At 34.4% G+C, this 22,935-nt stretch overlaps 2 protein-coding genes across 3 annotated transcripts in view; one reads left to right on the plus strand and one right to left on the minus strand.

Annotated features, from left to right (window-relative positions):
- The window catches only part of Mtmr6 (Myotubularin related protein 6), a 401,631-nt gene extending 399,455 nt beyond the window's left edge, over positions 1–2,176 (plus strand). Inside the window, exon 18 of the transcript XR_016548365.1 lies at positions 2,125–2,176. The gene's annotated coding sequence lies outside the window, so the exon portion shown is untranslated. The remainder of the gene's footprint in view (positions 1–2,124) is intronic.
- Positions 1–22,935, minus strand: part of unc-45 (unc-45 myosin chaperone) — a 368,157-nt gene that overhangs the window by 9,322 nt on the left and 335,900 nt on the right. For both annotated transcript variants that reach the window (XM_090393271.1, XM_090393270.1), the window contains exons 19-20: positions 12,451–12,568; positions 9,855–10,004 (exon numbers count right to left, since the gene is read on the minus strand). In XM_090393271.1, the coding sequence (XP_090249397.1) occupies positions 9,855–10,004; positions 12,451–12,568 (268 nt within the window). The remainder of the gene's footprint in view (positions 1–9,854; positions 10,005–12,450; positions 12,569–22,935) is intronic.

Raw genomic sequence — 22,935 nt, forward strand, 5'->3', positions numbered from 1 at the left:
TGCAATCCACTCAGCAACATCCATATCTACCCATATATCCACTCAGCAACCAAGCAGATTAGAGATTATTACTTTAATGGAGAACCTTAATTTTTTCCAAAAAATTTGATATCTGGTGGTGATAGCCTGTTTCGCAAGTCCCAATTGTTCTGGTTCATGTAACTTAATTAAGTGTAAATGTTCATCATGATGCATGGTTGCTGATAAAAAAAAAACTTCATGCTAATAAAAAGTTACATAAATAAAAGACTGTACTATGTTTAACTAGTTATCATTCACATACTACAATTCTACAAATGGAAATGGACAAAATCATGCAACCCTCATTAATTGTCAATTTATAAAGCAATTTTCACACAAACCTATAAGAAAATGAACTTGGAAACATCCAAATGGAACAAGAACACAAACAGATTATATTTTAATCAATGGAAAATACGTGAGATCAGCTCAAAACAGCATAGCATTCAACTCAGACCACAGAAGTAAGTGTACATATAAAACTCATTCCTGTTGAATGGCAAATAAATATCATTGGAAAGACCTAATTTATCATACAATACAAACCTAGTATAAAGCGGGATTATATTTTTTTTTCTTTATGTAGCTCCCATCCACCCACATTTGAAACCTGTAGTACATTTATTCTGTGGGAAGGCTAAGGGTTTTTTCTCTCTCCCATTTTTTTTTTTTTTTGACACATCTGCATAGTAACCACATCACCTTACATGAATACAGTTTTTAGTAGTTAACTGGTCATTTTCATTGGTTTACCATTAAATATTTTGTTGTATTGCATCATCTATCATTCCCATGGGTTTCTGTATAATGTAATAGTTGCTGCTATTGCATCAACATTTTTTATGCTATAAATAGACAACAAGAGCTAGTTTTTGCATTTTCATGCTGAGATCACTATGGCTAGTTAAGTGCAGTTAACATCTCAGAAAAAGTGTGATTCAAGCTTTAAAAAGAGAAGGCTATTCCTCCCATGAAATAGCTAAAAGGGTGTCCTGTAGTCTTACTGTGTACAGCTGCTGTCAAAAGTGAAGGAAACTGAATCTGCGGAAAGGAAAGAGGACAGGAAGAAAGCTATGGTCTACACCATGCTAAGATCAAGTTCTAAAGTGGCTCTGTGTCAAAAATCACTCTGCATCATCCAGAGAACTGAAATGGGACTGGGAAGAACAATGGGCATTGTGCAAGCTTTGTAAGTGTCAGAACACTCATGCAACAGGACTGATAGCCAGACACTAAAAATAAACCCTTGTTAAAAAATGAAATTGGCTCGGTTAAATTGGTGCAAAGAGCATGTCAAACATACCCCTGATCAGTGAAAAAGAGTAATTTTTTCTGATGAGAAAAAGTTTAACCTGCAGGGCATCGACGGCAGACAGATAGTTCAAAGATGATCAGGAGAAAAATTCAACCCTGATAAATTGGTGTCAACAGTCAAATTCTCAGCCAGTCAGATGATCTTGGACTGCATGTCATATCATAATGCTTGCATTTCACGAAAGGTTCAGTGAATGCACAAGTGTGCCAGAAAATTTTAGAAGAAAAATTGCTGCCTACTACCCAGAGAACTTTACTGTAATGACGAATTACATCTTTCAGGATGACTTTGCCCTTTGTCATATGGCAAAAATTGTAAGTAATGTTATTATAACCCTAAAATATACTATGCTATTATAATCCTAAAATATAGCATGCCAAACATACCCCTGATTAGTGGAAAAGAGTAATTTTTTCTGATGAGAAAAAGTTTAACCTGCAGGGCATCGACGGCAGACAGATAGTTTGAAAATGATCAGGGAAAAAATTTAACCCTGATAAATTGGTGTCGACAGTCAAATTCTCAGCCAGTCGGATGATCTTGGACTGCATGTCATATCATAATGCTTGCATTTCACAAAAGGTTCAGTGAATACACAAATGTGCCACAAAATTTTAGAAGAATTGCTGCCTATTACCACAGAACTTTACTGTAATGACAAACTGCATCTTTCAGGATGACTTTGCCCTTTGTCATATGGCAAAAATTGTAAGTAATGTTATTATAACCCTAAAATATACTATGCAAATTGTGTTTAGTACTTAAAAAAGCTTTAATTTTTGTTGCAGGTTAATAAATGGCTCAGTGAACACTTGATTCAGCGACTACTGTGAATAGGAAACAGTCTAAATCTCAAACTCCATTGAGAATATGTGGTACCAAATGGAGCCAAAATATAAAAGAAGCCAAAAATATTTTGGAAGCTCCAAGAAGCCATTATAAGGATATGGAACCATGAATTGACAGTTGCATTCGTTAGGAAATTGATTTTGTCGAAGGCCAGCCAATGCCAAACTGTAATAAAGGCAAGAGGAAGATCCACGAAGCATTAAACAACAAAAAGTGAATTTTTAGCTTTGAATATTAGTCAAACTGTGTAGGTGAACTAAATTTTGATAGTGGTATTTGTTTTTCCAGTGAAAATATCCATGTCCACTCCATTTTGAAATATCTGCATATTTGTCAAGTATGTTGGCATTTCCTAAGTATGTCATATCTCGTATTAAAAAGAGCCAAATATTAATCAAAAATAAAAATGTTATATAACCATCTTAATTATTTGTGAAAATTATTATGTTATTATGGTGTTATTATCCCTTTTCAAATAGATATTCAAATTTAATTACCGAAAAAAAAAAACCGGTTACAGCAGGTGATGCAGTTCCTATGAACATGAGTGTATATGTTTGTATTATTATTATTATTGCAGACTCATTGGTAGGTTCATTCATCTGACAACATATTTATCATATAGAATCTTAAAATCCTTAAGACTCCTGGCATTAACAACATATTCTGGTAATGACTTTCATTCACTGACAATTCTTCATGTAAAAAATCTACTCCTCACATCCCTCTTCATCACAAATTTACACAACTTCCAGGGATGACCTCTGGTTCTTCCCCTCTCACCTTCTACTCTTTTTATAATCTCTTCTGGATTAATTCGAGAAAATCCTCTCACCAACTTAAATGTCTCTATTATATCACCTCTTTTCCTCCTATCCACCAAACTCTGTAATCCACATCTCTTCAATCTCTCTCTCTCTCCATAGCCAGCACTCTAAACTCCTGACATTGTCTTAGTCACTTGTCTCTGGACCCTCTTCAACGTCTCCACATCACATCGAAAACCAGATGACTAGATTTGAGCACAATAGTCCAAATGTGGCCTGACCAGTACTTTATACTGTGGCACAACCACTTCTTTATCCCTACATGTTAGAGTACTTCTTATGTTAGCAGCACTATGATGTGCAATCTTTGCAACACTAGAAATATGCCCTCTAAACGTCAGTCTATCTACTGTCACCAACACTCTCAAATCTCATCCACTTCCTGAAGTATGGCACCATTAGTATAGTACACAGCGTTATATTTCTGAACTCCAAAATTCCACACCTTGCACTTATTAATATTAAAACTACAACTCCCACTTCTTTGTCCAAGTCAAAAGCCTATTCGAATCTTCCTGAAGGGAATTAACATCAGCAGTGCTACTTACAATTCTTTCCAACTTTGCATCATCAGCAAACAACTGAAGATCCCCAGTCAGTCCACATGATATATCGTTTACAAACAAGTTAAACAGCAGGGGCCCAAGAACCCGCCACTGGTTATCCTCTTTTTTTAAGACACTGCTCCATCACACACAACCTGCTGGTATCTTTCAGAGCCAATCTCTAATCCATTCCAACCAATATACTATCTACTCCCATCCTCTGCAGCTTGCACACCAACTTATCATGCGTTATCTATCAAAGGCTTTTCATTTGCGCCTGAAAGTGTCTTCAGGACTGGGGTAAGGTAGTACAACACTGGGCAACTCGTTGCGAAGGTGGAGCAAGCTAACATCACTCCTATTTCAGTATCTCCCATAATGCAAAACACATCTCCTTGCAGATATGTATAATGTTATGCATTAAGGGAAGAGCCACTACCCAGACTAGTTTCGACCTTTATTGAGATCTCTTCAGTGGGAGCCAGGCCCAAGTGGAGATACTAGGCAGAAGCATTAGCAAGGTCATCTCTACCTATAGGAGTTGCCAAACGGTGTGCCACCTTTTTATTAAATTACTCTGGATTTAGAGAAAGATGTTGAAAGTTTATTTTGAGATACTGAGATAGGATTGATGTTAGCTTGCACCACCTTTGCAACGAGTTGCCTGGTGTTGTACTACCTTACCCCAGTCCTGAAGACACTTTCAGGCTCAAACTTTGTTTGCTCACACTTGGATAAAGGATTAAACTAAATTTATTATAGTCTAACCAAGTGAAAAATAAACTTTCAGTATGATTCTCCCTTATCTAACACATTTCATACCTTATCATAAAATGCAAGTAAATTGCTAAAACAGAACCTATCCTTTATCAATCCATGATGACCATCATAAAGAATACTATGTCCATCAACTCAATCTTGTATTTTATTCCTTACCAATCTCTCCAACACCTTGACTACAACTGCAATTATACACACTGGTCTATAGTTGGACACTTCTGTCCTAGAACCATGCTTGTGAAGTGGTACTATTATGCCTTCTTTCCATTCCTTAGAAAACCTACACACTGCAAGAATTTCATTAAATAACCAGGTAGTAGATTTGTAGATTTTCATAATATATAAATACATGAAACACAGAGTTGGTTAAATTTTGGTATAATTAGTCAAATTCATAGCAAGTCTTTAAACAAAATTTAAATATTTCATTTTGGTAGTTATGAACACTAATGTAAACTTTTAGAAATATTCTCATGATATGCTTTGCATAATCATTTACAATATAAATTCAGCAAACCTGATTTATTTTATCAAAAGAGAAGTATTTACCTAACAATATTTTTTATTCGAATGAATTTCTTTTAGCAATTTTTCATTTTTTAATACAACTTTTTTTAATAAAATTTTTAATAAAATTCTTTGCATAACATATTGTAATTGGTTTTCACCAGTAATTCTCCCTCAACAGTTTTTAGGTCTAATCTGTTCCTATCCTTTTTTCAAGAGTTGAACATTAAGCTAAATACTCGCTCACTCATTGCATCTGAGTGAAGTAAAGCAAAAACAAAATTAATAATTTTTTCAATATTAGATATATCATCATATGCATTTAAAAATTTTATCCAAATATCTGTGATATTTTTGAGTTCTTTTGTGTCAATATTTTTATGGAACGATTTTAACAGGACGTACTCTTCATATAGTAAATCAATATTAATATTGGATATTTTAAATAAATCTATAACTTTTAAGAAAAGATCAAACTGTGCCACTTCATGTAATTTGAATATATTAAAATACTCATACTTATTATTTTCAAAACTAAATCTTTTTTCAATATACTGAATTAAAGTTTTCAGAAAATCGTCTGCCCTTTTCTTAAACAAATTTCTCTCTCTCTACTGGACACGATTTCAATTTTTGTATAGCAACGAATCCATAAAAATGATCATTTAATTTAGAAAGTAGAGAGTTTCTTAGATTGGCCATTAGGTTAAATAGTTCTATTATAATTGGACCATCCTGCTCTAGATTACAAATTACATTTTGGACACAAGTTGCTGCATTTGCAAAAAAAGAAAGATAGACTTCAGCTAATTCGTTCGAAAAAAAATCTTGTAAAATAGGTGGACATCTTTCCAAAGATAGAAAATAGTTTTTCACTGGCTCAAAATTTTTGTTTAGCCTATCTACTGCTGGAAGGAGTGACAACCATCTTGTAGGAACATGACACATTAGATCTGAATATTCTAGGTCGCAAAATTCATTATATGTTTTTAAAATTACACATTCTATATCAACTTCTAAACAGCTTGTAGCTTTTCTTGTTGCATTGTGTAAGACATGGCAAAGATATCCCATATCTATTAAACCCTTTTTAAATTTCTTTAATTCTGTAAATACACTCTGATTAATACCAAAATTTATATTAGCATTATCACCGCAACAACTAACAATGTTCTCGGGATTTAAATTCAGCTCCTTCAACTTTTGAAGTAAGCAAAGTGAAATATCCTTTGAAGTTTCTGACTGGCTGATAAAGAAACTCAAAAGTTTTGTTTGAACTCCTCCACTAGATTTAGAAAAATATCTACACATTAAAGGAAACATTTTAATGTTTCCTTTATTTGATGAATCTGTTGCAATTGAAAATGGCTGATTTTCTCCTAAATTCTCGATACACAATCTTTTGCTAAAACATTTGTTATTATTTTAGATATTTTTGTTTGCACGCATGTCAATTGAGAAGCGATTTTTGAATCGCTAAATAATGTTTTGAATAATGAACTCATGCAATCCGATGATCGATAGCTATGCACATGTTTCACTTTGTGATAAGCAAACGTAGCTTCGGCGGCAACAGTCTTTTGTTCTTCAGTCGAAACTAATGATGACATCGAGGGGAAAAAAATGAATTTAAAGTTGAATTACTAGCTAATACTTTCCCTTTTTTATGCTTATTACTTAGCATATGCTTTTTAAGGTCATAAACACATTTATTATGGAAAATTCACAATTGCACTATAAACATTTGGCTTTACCAACAGTTCTTCCTTTAATCACTCAGGTGTAAGTTTTCTGCCACTCTTCGTTGAAATAATTCTGATGTTTTATCTTTTTTTTCCCTTTTGATTTAACCTCTGTATTTTTTCTTCTTCCTTATTTGATGACAATGAGGAGGACATTCTGTGAAAAGGATTAAAGTAATATTTATAGAATTTATTGTCTTACAATGAAATAAAAAAGATCTCAAGTAGTGACCAGGGGAGCCCATACTCCCTCTTGTGTAGGGCCTGTGACAGGTGCCAAGCATTACAAAGCAAGCATAATATAAATATCCTATAAATCTATATAAGTAGGATACAAAGTTTTTCGAGTCTTTGAGAATGCATTTAAACAAAATATTTACCTGCTGCTAATTTTCTTCTTATATAATCACCTAAACTTGGTATTATATGATTTGTAGCATTTACATTTTGCTTACTTGGTGGTATTCACAGTAAAGGCAATAGTCAATATTTATTTATTTAGTAGAGAAAATTGAAAATTGTATATTATGTCCGAAACACCGAAAAGGGGTATTTTTCGTACCCCATTTAAGATTTTACAAAAGGGGTATTTTATAAATTTAATTCAGTAAATGGGGTATGTCTGACCACCTTAATTGCACCACATCATTTACACCAGTATGATATATGGTGATTAAGTACTCGTTCAATAATTCTATTATATCCTTTGCAGCTATTATTCTGCTTCCATGACTATCCACCAGTGTTAACCTACCATAATTATTCTTTCTCTTGCTTGTGATATAGCAAAAAATTCCTTTGAGTTAACCTTGGCCTGACCAGCCAATCTCTTTCATACTGCACTTTTTCTTTCTTTACCATGCTCACCACCTTTTTAGTCTGCACTTAAACTCTTCAGGATTTGATCATCACCAACTGTCTTGTATAACATTTTCCTCCATAACATTTTCTTTTTCTGCACGGCTTGCTTGATTTCATTGTTCATCCATTTCACTCCTAACTCTACTTGCTTACTTAACCCTTGGTATGCACTTATGCATTGCTTTTGTCAGATACTGCCTTGTGAGTTTGCCATGCACTGTTAACATCTTTTCTGCTCACCTCATCTACCTAACATACTGATGCTAACTGACTACAGACCTTCCTATAAGTGCTTTATACTTCCACATGTATCCATTTTTGGCAGTAACCTTTTCTTATTTCATCACTTCCCAAAAAGTGCCTCATGATCACTCTCTCACCAACTGGCAGCAGTGTCAACACCTCATTAACAACTACATCTTGTGAAGTCATCATCAAATCCAAAACATTAAAGCCTCTAGTTGCATCAATCACATGCTGCTTAAGATACTTGTCTCTCAGAAATTGCACAAACTCACTCTCCTTGTTCCCATACATTATCTCTGCCTTCTATTCTATATTCCTGTAATTAAAGTCTCCCATCAGGATCACCTTCTTTTTACATGCCCAACAAATTTGCATCAACATTTCACAATCAGTATTCTCTGCATTCCTTGGCCTATAACAGCATCCTATCAGATATACTGGTTGTGAAATGTGAAAACTTCACACCATACAGATTCAAAATCTGTGCATGCACTATCAACTTCCACACTTTGTGGACACAATTCCTCTGCAATCATGAACAGCACTTCTCCCTCCTCTTTTTGCATTTCTATCTTTCCAGAAAATTATACATCCTTCTGTTTCTATTCCTGACATCACATCCTTCTCAGACAACTAAGTTTCATTTATTCCAATTATCTTTGGGCATATTGACTCAAACAATGCAACAAACTCATCTCTCTCTTGTTTCGAATATTCTTTTTTTTTTTTACATAGTCCGAAAAACCTGTTCTAGAGACCAAACATGGAACTTTTTCGAGATACTTCAAGCATCCAATAAGCTGGGTAGTGGTCTTACACCAGGCACTGAAATTCATCTCCCACTTAAAGACAATCACAAACATCCATGCCTATGGGGGTATTCGAACCAGCAGCCTGTTGGTTACAGAACAGATATGCTAACCACTTTGTCAACCAGGTTGGTAACAGAGGATCCAATGGCTAAAGAACCTTTCCAGAGCTTCACTCATATTGCAGAATTTATCCATGAAGTAGCAGCAGCAAAAACCTTTTCTCTTCAACATCTCAAAATGAAAATGGAGGACACAAATTAATGAAGAATTAATAAAGAAATGCAGTGACATTAAACAGGAAGCAGAGGTTACGTGGTCTACATAATCAGAATGATCAAGTATATATGGTCTTTGGAAATGACATATTTATGATCACAATGGCATTTTCTTTACCAGCCTTGGCTATTATAATGTATCATTTTTGTTTCAAGTTGTTTAAGGTTAGTTTTTCTCTAATGCAGATGTTGCTTTTAGAATTCCCTCTATTAAACGCCTCCTAGTTCCTTATAAAAGCAAAATTAATTAAATACTTCAATACCTTTTATTCCCAAGAAGAGGAAGCAGAATTCTTTTATCTCTAACTTTTTGAAAACTGGCAGACACCTGATCTCCACCCAATAGTTCAGTGTATGGCTGCTGATGATTTTGAAGACCTTAAGGCAAGAATACAGCACACAACTCTGTCAGTTCCTCGAGTTTCTAAACCCTGACTTGATATTTTTGTCATTATGTGTCCTACAACTCACACCATTAATAATGGTGTGAGTTCTAGAGCTAATTTTTCAGAGTTACAGGGTTAAAAACTAGAGTTTCTGGGAGGAAAAAAGCTACTTGACTGTGCCAAACATTAACTAACTTGGAAAGTAGTTGGAAAAAAGTCTAGAAAAATTTATCTAGTTAAAAGCTATGCTGTTTCTATGCTGTAAGGTAGATCTCCACCCAACAGATGTTGGATGAGTATTAATGGATGGCAATTCTGGAGCACAAATTTTGAGCCAAATTGGGGAAGAGTATGATCAGGATCATACTCTTCCTCAATTCCTGGATACCAACCTTGTCAGAAGACAAGGTTGGTAACCAGGCTATTCAGGATCCTTCTGATTTCTTTCTGACAAAAGACCAGAGGATGCATCTGGTCTCCTTAAAGTGATCAGAAGTAATGTGCTATGGTCATCCATGCAAGAATGTCAACATTATAATTTGTGTACATTACAATGGTATAAGTGGATATGAAAGCATGGAATATAAAATTAGCATACTGCCCATAAACCAAAACGAAGCAATTTGCCGATTTTTTAAATAGAATAATTAATATAGTAGTATTAAATAGTTATTAATGAGCAACCTACCTCCAGTACTTTTTTGCAGCATTTCTTACTCACTTCTGTCAACATAGCTACAGCAGCAGAAGCTGCTTTGGCTGTATCAATATCATCATCTTCTGATAGCAACATAAGGTATTTTACTCGATCTCCTGGACTCTCATATATTTTTACGACCTAAAAATACATGATGAATCATACAATTTATATGCTTCAAAACAAATATGGAACACAATTGCAGAAATTCTGAAAACATTAGTATATAGATATCAAAAATAAATAAATAAAATATAAAAATAAAATTTTAAAAAGCAAGAACCTCTTATTAAAATAAATAACATCTTATGAATATGTTGCCAAGCAGAACAGTGTGTCTGTAAAAAAAATCAAAGAAAAGGGAATACAAGGCACATACAGCAGTCGGCGTTTTACCAGTTAAAATTGAGGCTGTTCATAGAGAGGTCATTCTGTGAAAAAAGAATTAACAATATTATATCGAATACATAAAACCTGAAAAGTCTGGTCTGGTACAACTTAGTATTGACACTAAACACAGTATCACGTGGGATGAAGCTCATCTTCTCTATAGAAGCAGGTTTAAATATAAACGGCTTTTCAAAGAAAGTTACAAAACCCTTTTACATCAGCCAAATCAAAATTGGAACGATTCTCTCTCTCTCTCTCTCTCTCTCTCTCCCCCAAAAGTATGGGAGATTCTCATTTTAAGTAACCATCAAAAATCGTTTTTAATAATATTTTAACAGGTTCGTTGCCATGCTCCTTGGGCATAGTTTGTTACCGCATGCCAAGCAATTTCACTTCTTCAAGGCCAGTACAAGTAATCTCGTTACCGTCGGTAAGCATCATATGAGTATATTTGTAGTTGGCAGGGAATGTGTTAATAATCATCATCAAATTCCTGCCATGTACAGGATATGATAGTACTACATGAAAAATTTACATCATTACTAACTTCTTATCTACAATTTTCCTCCAAATCAGTCTGTTACCTGTCAAGACTCCAACATTATCAGATCTTATATTTCTATCATCTAAGGCACTTTGTAACGTATCAATCCACCTATATCTTGGCCTTCCTCTGGGTCATTTTCCTGCCAACCTGGCAGAGAACATTTGTTTTGCCAATCTTTCCTCACCCATTCTTTTAAATGACCATTCCACTTGAGATTAGCTCTGCTAACACATTCCTGGATGCTGACAATGTGAAGTTCTTTCCTAATATCTTCGTTTTTAATATGATATTGCCATTGATGCCATCTGTTCATGCCTCTGATCTTTCTCAGGATTCTCATATCTGTGGTCTCTAGCCTTTGGTCAAGTGTTTTACTTCTGACCCAGCTCTCAGATCATAAGTTAAAACTGGTTTGAACACTGTCTTGTATATAGCTAATTTAGTGTTCCAACTAATTTCTCTCTTATTCCATATGAATTTATTCAATTGACTTCCTACCATACCAGCTTTGTTGATTCTGTTTTCTATTTCCATATTTAATTACCATTTTCACTAAAAATCGTTAACATTTTCAATGATTCTGCCTATTTTCATTGTCTTTGTATTGCTGACCTTCATACCATATCTATTACAACAGTTATTCAATTTAGTCAGTGAATCTTGCAAACTTGTAGTGGATTTATTTAGAAGTATAACATCATCCACATAAAGCAAAGAGCTACATTAACATCTCCAATTTTTGATATGATGGTTTAATACCACTTTCCTTCATAATGTGATCCATATAGATAATGAATAGCAGAGAGGATAATGTACACCCTTGTCTCACACCAGATTTAACATTAAACCATCTTCCTGTACTGTGTTAGGAATAACCAATCCATGTCCTGAGCAGAAATCCAACAGGCATTTGCCATTATTATTAGCTTTGATCTTTTCTCCAAATTTTCCCAAAATATTTTTGTATGTCTGACAATCATTTCATACTCTGCTATTTAGATCCTCAACAAGGAACAACTTTTACCTTTTCATTGTGTCAGTTGCTTTCTCTAAAGCCTCAAAAAATTCCTCCACTTCTACCTTAGTAAAACCTTCTGTGGGACCATAGGCACAAATGTCTCAGACAAAGTCTCAGTGTCCAATTCCCCATTCTGATATTTGCCCACATCACTCTACTTGAGACTGCCTACCATTCAAGAAGATTAGCCTCATATTTAGTGTTGAATACTATGGCTACTCCTTCTATATACCTCCTCCTAAAATACCATTTTTTTGTTTTTGTTTTTTTTGTTAAATACCAAAATACAAAATGACGGTATTTTAATAATATTTATTAATATTAATTTCTAGCATTTGGCAACAGTTTTTAATTGGTAAACCACCAACTGTTGTACCTTGTATTCCTGTTCCTTTGATTTGCTTATTTCTACACACTGATGATGTACTGTTATTTTCAGTACGTAATATATGTACTTTCATTTCATTAAAGTTATTTGCTGTTATCGTACAATTTATTGTTTAAAGATAAAACAAAATTGTGATTAATGTTAATTAAAAGAATTTCACAGGAGATCTTAAATAATTATATAAGGTTTAAAGTGGAAAATAAATAACATTCTCTACTTTGTGATATATAAAACAAAAACTTGCCTCCTCAGTTTGTATAAGATTAACAATGCATTGTGTTGCAGCCCTCTTTAACATTTCATGATCATTATACATGTAGTCTTCTATTTTTGCATATCCATGATCCTTCAATATGCATTTTCTGTTAAATAAATGGTTAGACATCAATTATCAAATAAAAAAAATCTCAAAATAAGTAGCTCAAACTTATATAAAGAAATCAAAAATAATCAATTCTTATTATTATCATGTCTCCTTTCTTCTGCCTGTAAACTCTGCAATCAAGAAAAACCTTCAATCTATCCTCATAGGAAGCATTTCACAGATGCATCCCTAATTTAGCCACTCATCTCTGGAACCCCCAAAACTCAGGTGTACAGTAATCAAAATGCAGCTGAATCATAGAATTATGAAGAGGGATAATAACCTCTCTTTCTTCAACATCCAAGTAATCTTTTGAGCTATTTTTCCAACTGTTGCAATATGCCTTCTGAACTTCAACTCTCTGTCCACAATCACCTCCAAATCCCTAGCCTTATCAATTTCCTGCAATCTGGTATCATTAATGTGATACAAAGTAAGTATTCTTTTTATCCCAAAGCACACAATCTTATATTTTGCAAAATTAAATTTACAAGCGAATTTTACACATATATTTGACAATTTATATCATTCTGCAGGATATCTACATGACTTTTATCAATTATTTTTCTCCCTACAAAATTATTAATTTTGTATCAGCAAACAACTGAATATATAACTTTAAATAATTACCTATATCATTAATATACAAATTAAAGAGTAGTGACTCTAGAGTATGGAACCTAAGGCACTCTCTACTAGTTGCCCCATTCTCTGGTGTCTGTCAACCATCCTTCCCCCCCCCCCATCCATGCTATCAGCTTGGATGGGGGGGGGAAGATATTTTCTCATAATGTCATATCAAGGATAGTGAGGGAGCTTGCTCCACCTTTGCTTCGAGTTGCCTTGGTGGTGTACTACCAAGTGGTCACTCATGCTTGGATTCGCAAATAGTTCTTCGGCATGAAACTTGTAGATGGTAGTTTTCGATCTCAGAGTTTGGCATACTGGCTGTAAAATAATAAGGGATTTTTATCCCCTTAATTTAATTAACTTTGCCAGAAAATATAGCCGTGTGGCTTTTCATCTTAATTATAATATAATATATAATATATATGGGCACACTACTCTGGCATTCGTATAGTGAAGGTATGCAAGTTCTTTTCACTTAAACTTTGATATCATCCAGGTCTACCTACTCACTGATGAGACCTCAAAAAAGGTTGAAACCGGTTTGGGTTTCTCCTCATAACGTAAAACAGTATTACATCTCCTAGGAGCTGTGTTTTCACATTATGAGAAAATATCAAGGATACTGAGGGAGCTTGTCCACCTTTGCTTTGAGTTGCCTTGGTGGTGTGCTACTAAGTGGTCACTTATGCTTGGATTCGCCAATAGTTCTTCAGCATTAAACTCATAGATCGTAGTTTTCGATCTTAGAGTTTCGCATACAGGCTGTAAAATAATAAGGGATTTTTATCCCCTTAACTTGTTAGTTTTGTTGTTGAGTTGTATGGCATGTTATATTTGACAAGAAATCATGTACCATTGTTTCTCCTATAATGTGTGTTTGTAGAGCACAAACTTGGTCGTATGTGATAAGTAAATGTGGAAATAAAATCACCAAAATGCAAAATCATATAGGCTCATATGCTTTGTACTACTGCGTAATACCAAGTGAATGCAAAAAATGCCACCTGACTGCATGTACTGTAATGTCTCACTGATGAATATACAAAACACACACACATCCCTCTCTCCCTTTTATCCCAGTATACTCAACGTGTGTTGCCTTACAAACATGTACTGTACTGTTCTTCTCTGAGTTTGTGTATACTTTCCTTGATGAGTGTTTAATGCAGCATTCCAAACATGAGTAGCATCTTGGGCATAAGAATCCAAGTAGTGAACAAAAAAGATAAGCCTTAAATTGAGGAAAAGCTTGAAATCAAAAAAAACCCTTTGAAAGAAATGAAAAAACATTGATATTGGAAGATCATTAAGGAATCCACATTGCACACCATCAGAGACAATGCTGCAAAGTCCTAAAGGAACATATTTATTGTAGTACTGTATTTGTTTATTTATTAGGAATTAAAGATTTTTTTTTTTTAATGTAGAGCATAACCTATGAGACTACATAGGTTTTGAGTGTTCTGCCCCTAACCCATTTTTATTGTAAGTCCTGTGAATTTTATTGCATGAAATTCTATAATGCAATGATTTTTAGGAACACATATACTTTTAGGAGAAATTAAGATACTTGATTTAAGGTAAATTATGAGGTCAACATAGTAATAATAACTAATCTACAGGAATTTATTCATATATTTTATAATAGAAAGATGTTTTAAATATTTTGCTATATTATAACTATCTTCATCTTCATGAAGTTAATGAGAATACAGAAGTGCAAAATAAAAAGTCTGGGAATGTCAACAACTTTTTGAAAACTAAAAAATTATAGCATGTGTCCTCATGAAGCATTTGGCATATTAGACATGAGCGATTAATTGTTGCAAATAAATTTCATATAGTCACTAGTGTAATGGATGTGCATTATTGACTACCCTGATGATCAGAACTTATGATTTTATTAAGAAATCAAAGAGACATTTGGCTGTCTAACAGATATAAATATTTCCTTATTATAGACAAAAATAACTGGCTACATGGGATAATTTGAAAATGATTTTATTTTGATCACATACAACAGCTGCTGAAAAAGTAGTTCATTTTGCTTTGACATAAAGACTAGGAACAGGTAATGTTTGAAATGCTCTCGTTGCATTTCTGATAGCCTCATGGTAAATTGGATCCAGCCAGTGAAACGTACTGTTTCTTAAAGAAGCATAGACTTGAGACCCATAATCAAGTCATGATCTGATAAGTGCTTGATATAAGTTGAGCAATGAACATATGCATCTCCAAAAGGTGGAGGCTAGGGTGAAGATGTTCAACTTTGAAGACATGTCAGTTTTCTGTCATATGAGTCCCAAGAATATGAGCTGCTGTTGCAACTGGGATTATCATTTGTCCAGTCTTAGTTCTGGTTTAAGATGATAACCATAACTGCAGCAAAAATTCATGTGAATACTTTTCTGTGGTAAAAATCAGAACCCATTTACAAGGTCCAGTTTGAGAGGTGATCAGTGGCTTGCTGCACAACTATCTCTCTCTCTCTATAACCTCCATGCTGCAAGAATGACAAAAGATGGTAAAGTCAACTAGACAGAGGGTACTACTCACAGTTGGTGGCAGCTGCTCAGTTGTCAAGTTAACTTTGAAAGCAAAAAAGCTTGACACTTAACACAGAACCTTGCGGGACTCTCTCCTTTTGAAGAAATAGAGTTGAGAGAAGATTGATTCAACTCAGAAAATTTGGTTAGATATAAAGTTTTTAATAGAAAAAAGGTTGTTTCCTTTGAAACTAAATTTGTAGAGGTATTTCAAGATGCCAAACGATGCAAGAAAACCAATAGTGTTTAATTGCATTTTTTTAAAAAAAGTTTATCTAAATGATGCTTTCAGAAATCAGGGTGCATCTTGGGAAAAAAAAAAAAAAAGGTTGCTGCTCTGCAGGAGCCATAAAAGATAATTAACATTTTTTTTTCCTCCCAAAGTCTGGAAAAACAGCTAATTGGAACAATTAGTAATTTGTTAGTATTTTTAGATCCTTACCTAGTTTTGGAAAGACAATTCTGGAAATTCATTCTCACAGAACACTCTGTTGAACAAGTTGAGCAGTTGACACATAGATGATGAGATATATTTTTCTTTTTCTTCTTTCTTATCTGTCAGATTATAACTTGAGTCTCCTATTATAAATCTTTGCCATCCAGTTTCTATCTCTGGACATTTCTGCCATCTCTCTGAAGCTCGATAATTGTGACCTTTCCATCAAAGACTGTAGCCGAGTTCTTTTTGGTCTACTTCTTGATCATCTTCCTCCAACGATTCCATTCAAGACTATATTTGGTAATCTTTGAAAGTGTCCAAACCATCTTAATTGCCGTTTAAGAATTATAGCTATGATATCTTCTCTATAGTTTAAATTGTGTTTGACTTGCTCTGTTTTGTGTTTTCTGACTAGTGAGTCTTACTTATTTTTCTTAAGCATTTCATTTCGAATGCTCTGATTTTCTGCATTTCTTTCTGATTGAGTTTCCAAGTCTCAGCTCCATACATAGCTGTAGGTATAATAATGATTTTATAAAGTTTTAGTTTGGATTTTTTGAAATGCTGTTATTTTTCCGTATTTTGTTTAAGATCATTCTTTGTTAAGTTTGTATGTTACTGTTTCTGTGTTGTCGAGGTTGTGAGTAATGAACCTGTTTATTGAAAATTTTTTTCCCTAATCTCTTCTTATTTTCATTGTCTTAGTTTTGCTTAGATTGATTTTCATTCCAAAAGTTTTCCACTCTTCATTTAAAATTTGTATTGTTTTTTTCCAATTGTTCTTTGGATTCTGCAAGAATAATATCACCTGCATATTTCGTGTAGCTGATAATTGTGTCATTTATTTGTAGACCCGGTTCTTCAGCTACGGATTTGCATATTTCTTCGAGAGAGATAATAAATAAATTTGGTGAGAGTGTGGCCCTGCATAACAGATATAATGGATATCATTTGGTACTACAGCAGTTGATTGACACTGAAAGAATGCAACTTTTAGTTAATTCTAAAACAGTCTGTTATAATCTTTAGCTACTTAAAGTGAACAGAATTTGATGTTTTTCTGTTTTGCTTTTAAGGAAAGGAATTTGGACATGTAAAAGAATGGTTTGATGTTTTCTTCAAACTCTCCCCAGAAATATCTGCAACTGATTCAGGGTAAGTAATTTACATCCATTCTTTTTCAGAATTGAAGATGGGCGGATAAAATATCTGTCCTTAATTTTCTGGATTTTCTCCCGGTGTTCTTTGATGTTTGTTAATCTGTGACAGAGGATGTGAACCCTACCCAAAAGTCCCTTTTGGCTGTGATGGTGGATGTAACATGCTCCTGTTCAAGCACATTTTGAAAGTAATTAAGTAGTAATTAAGTTTTGTGTTGTGGTGGTGGTATCTACAGAAGATACCCTAAGCTTTGTTTTGGGCTTTCTTGCCTGCTCTACATTATGAATTCCACCATGGTTTGAGGAAAAGTGGAAACTGGCAATGTTTTAGGTACTGTGGTTGTGGTGGCTTGTATCATACATTCTGTATTATAATTCACTGCTTCAGTAACAGGAAAGGAGCTGACTGTTGCAGAATCAAATCTAGCTGGGAATGAGGAAGATATTCTGGTCAGCCTGATTTATTTTCAATCGTATTCATGACAAAATACATCGTTGCTTACATAAGACAGCAGATATCACAGAAAAATGATCACTGCTATAGATGTTATCTATTTCTCATTTAAACATTAAACAGGAAGAAGGATGCTGAACAAACTGTCATGTCAACAGCAGTGAATGTTTGGACAAGCATATGGAAGGTGTTACAACCAATGTTTAGGAGAGAAAGATTATTATTGTTGAACATGAGCTCCAGAACTCTTCCTCTGATATTGGATTGCACACTACCACACAGAGTGTTACAGCCATTTAATCCCCCCCCCCCTCCATTAAAAGAATAAAGGTAGTAGCTGCAACATGAGATCATCCAGTCAATCCTGGGAAATATCTGTACTGGGTAGTACATTCTACTGAGAGGCAAATAACAACTCTTTCTTTTTCAGTATTAAGCAGGACAGAAAAGGGATATGTTTATCTCCAAGGATGGTGAACCCCAACGGGCAGGTCCATTCCCCTATCCTATCCTTGTGAATGATAAAGGTTTACAGAAACACAGGCTTCTCAGTAGGTTTCAAACCCATCTCTTGTAGACAGAAGGAAACTGCTTATATTTTTGCAACAATTTTATTATAGGAAATTGTCAGTTATTTATCTCTGGTAGATCTATCTTTCTTTTTTAATAGTTTTTTAGAAGTTTATTGATTAAATTATAATACTGGAATTAACTCACTTAAAATATTATTTATTAGTATAATTTTCACCTGAGTATCAAAAGGCATCTTCAGTACAAAGCTAATAGAACAATAACTGACAAGCGCTACTACATAAGTAGCTAATGTAAGATAACTAAAAAAGGTCAATTAAATTTCCAAACTTATTAAAAAAATTTTATTAAATAAAATAAATAAATAAAAAAATAAATAAATAAAAAAATATATATATATACACAATTGAAAAAAAGTTAGGAAAGACTAGCTGATTTAAAAAGTACAATCTCGAACAAAGGGGGATAGACGTAGACCACTGGATCTGTTTAAGTTAGTTGAGTGAAGTAAAGTTTCACATATTTCTTTCTAAAGCCGTTCCATGAGGAACTGACTTTTTGTGAAGGACTCGTCTTGTTCCAATGAACTCTACTGTTGATGGCATGCTCTGCAAGTCCAGACTTTTCAGGTTTAAAGTAATCAATATACGATTGGTGTTCTTCTAGCCGAACAGAGGCAGATCTTCCTGTTTGTCCGAAATAAGATAATCCACAAGAGCAAGGGATCTGGTAGAAACCTGGATAATTGAGATGTGGAAGCTTGTCCTTTGGAGAAGTGAGAAAGGTGGAGATTTTTCTGATGGGACAAAATACAACAAAAATATTTAGTGGTTTTAAAACTTTTGCTATGCGTTCACTAATGCCTTGCACATAAGGGATAGGAATACGAGTTATTTCTTCTGTATTTGAAGAGGTAGAGATACCAAAACTGCTCAAAACTCTTTTGATGAAAGAATTCTTATAACCATTAGATAAAAAAGTGGAAATAATATGCTGCAATTCTTTCTATAATAGCTCATCTCTTCAGATGAGCTATTATAGAAACATCTGAACAGACATGTGTTGAAACACTGTGCCTGAGATAGAGGTTGAAGTGAATCTATGAGGGCAGTCTGAAAAGTTCTCGGCCTAACAATGAAAACATGAATTTATAATTTTGAAATTATTTTTATTTTTCAACATAATCTCCCTTAAGACTAATACATTTATTTCAAAGATGCTCCAGCGGCACCATTATCCCGTCCCTGTAGTGATTCTCAGTAAGATCTGCAAAATATCCCTCTACAGCTGCAATCACCACTTGATTCGAAGAAAAACGCTGACCAGCGAGGAAGATTTTTAGTTTTGGAAAGAGATAGAAGTCAGAAGGAGCCAAATCTGGGGAATAGGGCAAATGTTCCAACAATTCATAGTGCACTTAAGGGTTTGTCAGATGAGTAGGCTAGAATACTATTGTCTGCAAAGCTGTGGATAGGATTAGTAGTTATTGTGAGTAGGTGATTTATGTAAGGAGAAAGAGTATAGGTAATAGGAGAGAGAGCCTTGAGGTATTCCAGTTAGTGGTGAAGCTTGAAGAGAGGGAGTATCTACCATGACTTACACAGAATGACCAGAGAGAGAGCTGGCTACCCAACTAGGGAGGATGGCAAGGAGCCCAAAGGATGACAGTTTGTTTAGTAGGTCTTGATTGTACACATGGTTGAATGCTTTGGAAATGTCAAGGGTGACAGCATGTTTTGTTAAACCTTTCCACGGTATGTGCCCTGCCCAGTGGTGCATGACATAAGTTACGAAGTCAGCTGTGAATCTTGAATGGTGGAATCTGTACTGATGGCTGCTCATTAATTGGTGGGCTCTAAGTAGTAGGGGGTAGACCAAAGGATGATAATGTGTTTAGAAGGCCTCAATGTCACACACAAGGTAGAAAACTTTAGAACTGTCAAGAGCAACAGCATAAGTTTCTCTGAACCTTTCCATGGTATGTGTCCAGTGGTGAGTGATGAAGCTACGAATTTAGCTGTGGAACTTGAATGGCAGAATCTGTACTGATAGCTGCTTATTAATTGGTAGGGCTCTAAGTAATGGAGGAGTTAGCTATTGATGACTTTCTCCATAATTTTGGAGAGGACAGATGTGATGGCAATTGATCAGCAGTTTGCATTATCTTTCCATCACCCTTTTTTTTTTGGAATAGGATGGACATGAGATTGCTTCTCTGCATTGGGATAAGTACCAGGTATGTATAATAAATTATAGAGATGATACAGGACAGATTAGCTCTAAAGCACAATGTTTGAGAACATTTGGAGAAATGCCATCAGGACTAGATGTCTTTTTAGTATCCAAGTTATTTAGTATTTAAAAGAATTGTAGTACTAATTCAGTATTGAAATTTTAGTATTGAACAGTATGTAAGAAAGTTTTAAAAGAATTAAAGTTGAGCAGCTTTTACAGGTAAATTGTAGCGTCGACTATACAAAAATTATTGAAGAAAAAATTAAACAAATTGAATAAAAGCACCAAACCTTGGAGTCTCAGTGGCAAACTCTGAAGAAGACATTGACTGATTCAGCTAAGGAGGTATATGGTGAAGTGGTCTGCAAGAATAGAAAAATAAGAACACCATGGTGGACACAAGAAGTTAAAGAAGCAGTCCTGGAAAAGAAGAAAGCATACCAAAAGTTCCTAGCAAATAAATTAGCAGATGCCCTAAAAGAATACAGAGAAAAATGTAATAGAAATAAGTTGTGTTAAAAGTAGCTAAATAAAAGTCATGGGAATACTTTGGTAAGAATACCAAAGTATTCCCATGGTGATAATATAGAAAATAAATATCAGAGAGGTGGCAAAATGTTTTGGTGGCTATTAAAGAATCTTACAAATGGAGGAAGGAGTACTGTAAAAGAAATCAAAGATCATAATGGTGACATGAAAACTGAAGATAAGGATATCCTAAATGTCTGGAGTAATTACTTTATTTTAATTACTTTACCAAAAAGTGACAGAACCATATTGGAAAATTTTCAAGAGGAATGCAAAGAGGAGCATGTATCAATACTTGAGGTAGAAAAAGCTGTAAAAAATCTTGAAATGTGGAAAGGCAGCTGGAGTAGATGATATTCAAACAGAAGTGCTTAAGTATGGAGGTATAAAAGTTTTGCACTGGCTCCAGTACTATGAGAGCTCTACTCCAATCATGCACTGGAGCCACTGCAAAACTTTTATACCTCCATACTTAAGCACTTCTGGTTAATATCATCTACTCCAGCTGCCTTTCCACATTTCAAGATTTTTTATAGTTTTTCTACCTCAAGTATTGATATGTACTCCTTGGAACACTCAGTAGAAAAATTACTCTGTAATTCTCACATTCAGCTTTATTCTCGTTTTTATAGATTGGAATTTTTCTACTGAGTGTTCCAAGTAAGATTTATGCAAACACACTTGAAAAGAGGTTGTGAAAGATTGTGGAAGAGAAACCTGGAGAACAAGCAAGGTTTGGCCAAACAGGGGTTGTCAAGATCAGATTTTCATTTTAAGACAAACAGTTCAGAAATTGTGGGAATATGACAAGGATCTGTATTTAAGTTTTGTAGATCTGGAAAAGGCATACAAAAAGGTGTCCAGAGAAAAGCTTTTCAAAACACTACACTTATATAGGGTGAATGGAACATTATACAGGGCAATCCACAGTCTATGTTTAAGTTGTCAGTCAGCAACAAGAATTGAAGAAAATACAGAAAGATGGTTTGATGTAAAATCAGGAGTAAGACAAGGATGGATATTATCTCCACTCTTATTCATCATCTATATGGATCACATTATGAATGAAAGTGGCACTACGCCTGATATTAGAATTGGAGATAACAAACTTAGCTCTGCATTATGTAGATGATGTTGTACTCCTAAACTCATGTAGCAAGTCTCTAGGGTTATCTAACTAAATGAATAACAGCTGTAACAAATATGGCAACAATAAAAAGACCAAAATTATGAAAATAAGCAGAACATAGAAAACTCCAGCTGCATTCTGAATGGAAATCCTACAGAACAAGTAAAATATTTCAGTTATTTAGGCAGTTTTAGTGAAGATGGCAGGTTAAATGGTTAAATCAAGAAATAGACAACAAAATAAGCAAAGCTTATATAGCGGGTAGCCATTTGAATAAATTTATATGGAATAAGAGAGAAATTAGTCAAAACACCAAACTGACAGTATACAAGACCGTGTTCAAACTAGTTTTAAGTTATGGATATGAGAGTTTGGTTAGAAATAAAGCACTTAATCAAAAACTAGAGACTACAGATAAGAGAATTTTGAGAAAAATTAAGGGAGTGAACCGATCACATTAAAAGTGAATTTAAATTGAATTAAAACAGAATCACATTAAAAATGAAGATATTAGAAAGGAACTTCACATTGTTAGCATTGAAGAATGTGTCAGCAGAGCTAATCTAAGGGTATGGTCACTTAACTAGAATGGGTAAGGAAAAGTTAGCAAAACAGGTGTTTGATGCCAAGATGGCAGGAAAGAGACCCAGAGGAAGACCAAGGTCTAGGTCAGGGGTCTTCAACACATGGCCTGTAGACCACCTGTGGCCCGT

The sequence above is a fragment of the Typopeltis vanoorti genome, chromosome 5 (assembly GCF_054136105.1).
Source record: "Typopeltis vanoorti isolate ZY-2024b chromosome 5, IOZ_Tvanoo_1.0, whole genome shotgun sequence".
NCBI lineage: Eukaryota > Metazoa > Arthropoda > Arachnida > Uropygi > Thelyphonidae > Typopeltis > Typopeltis vanoorti.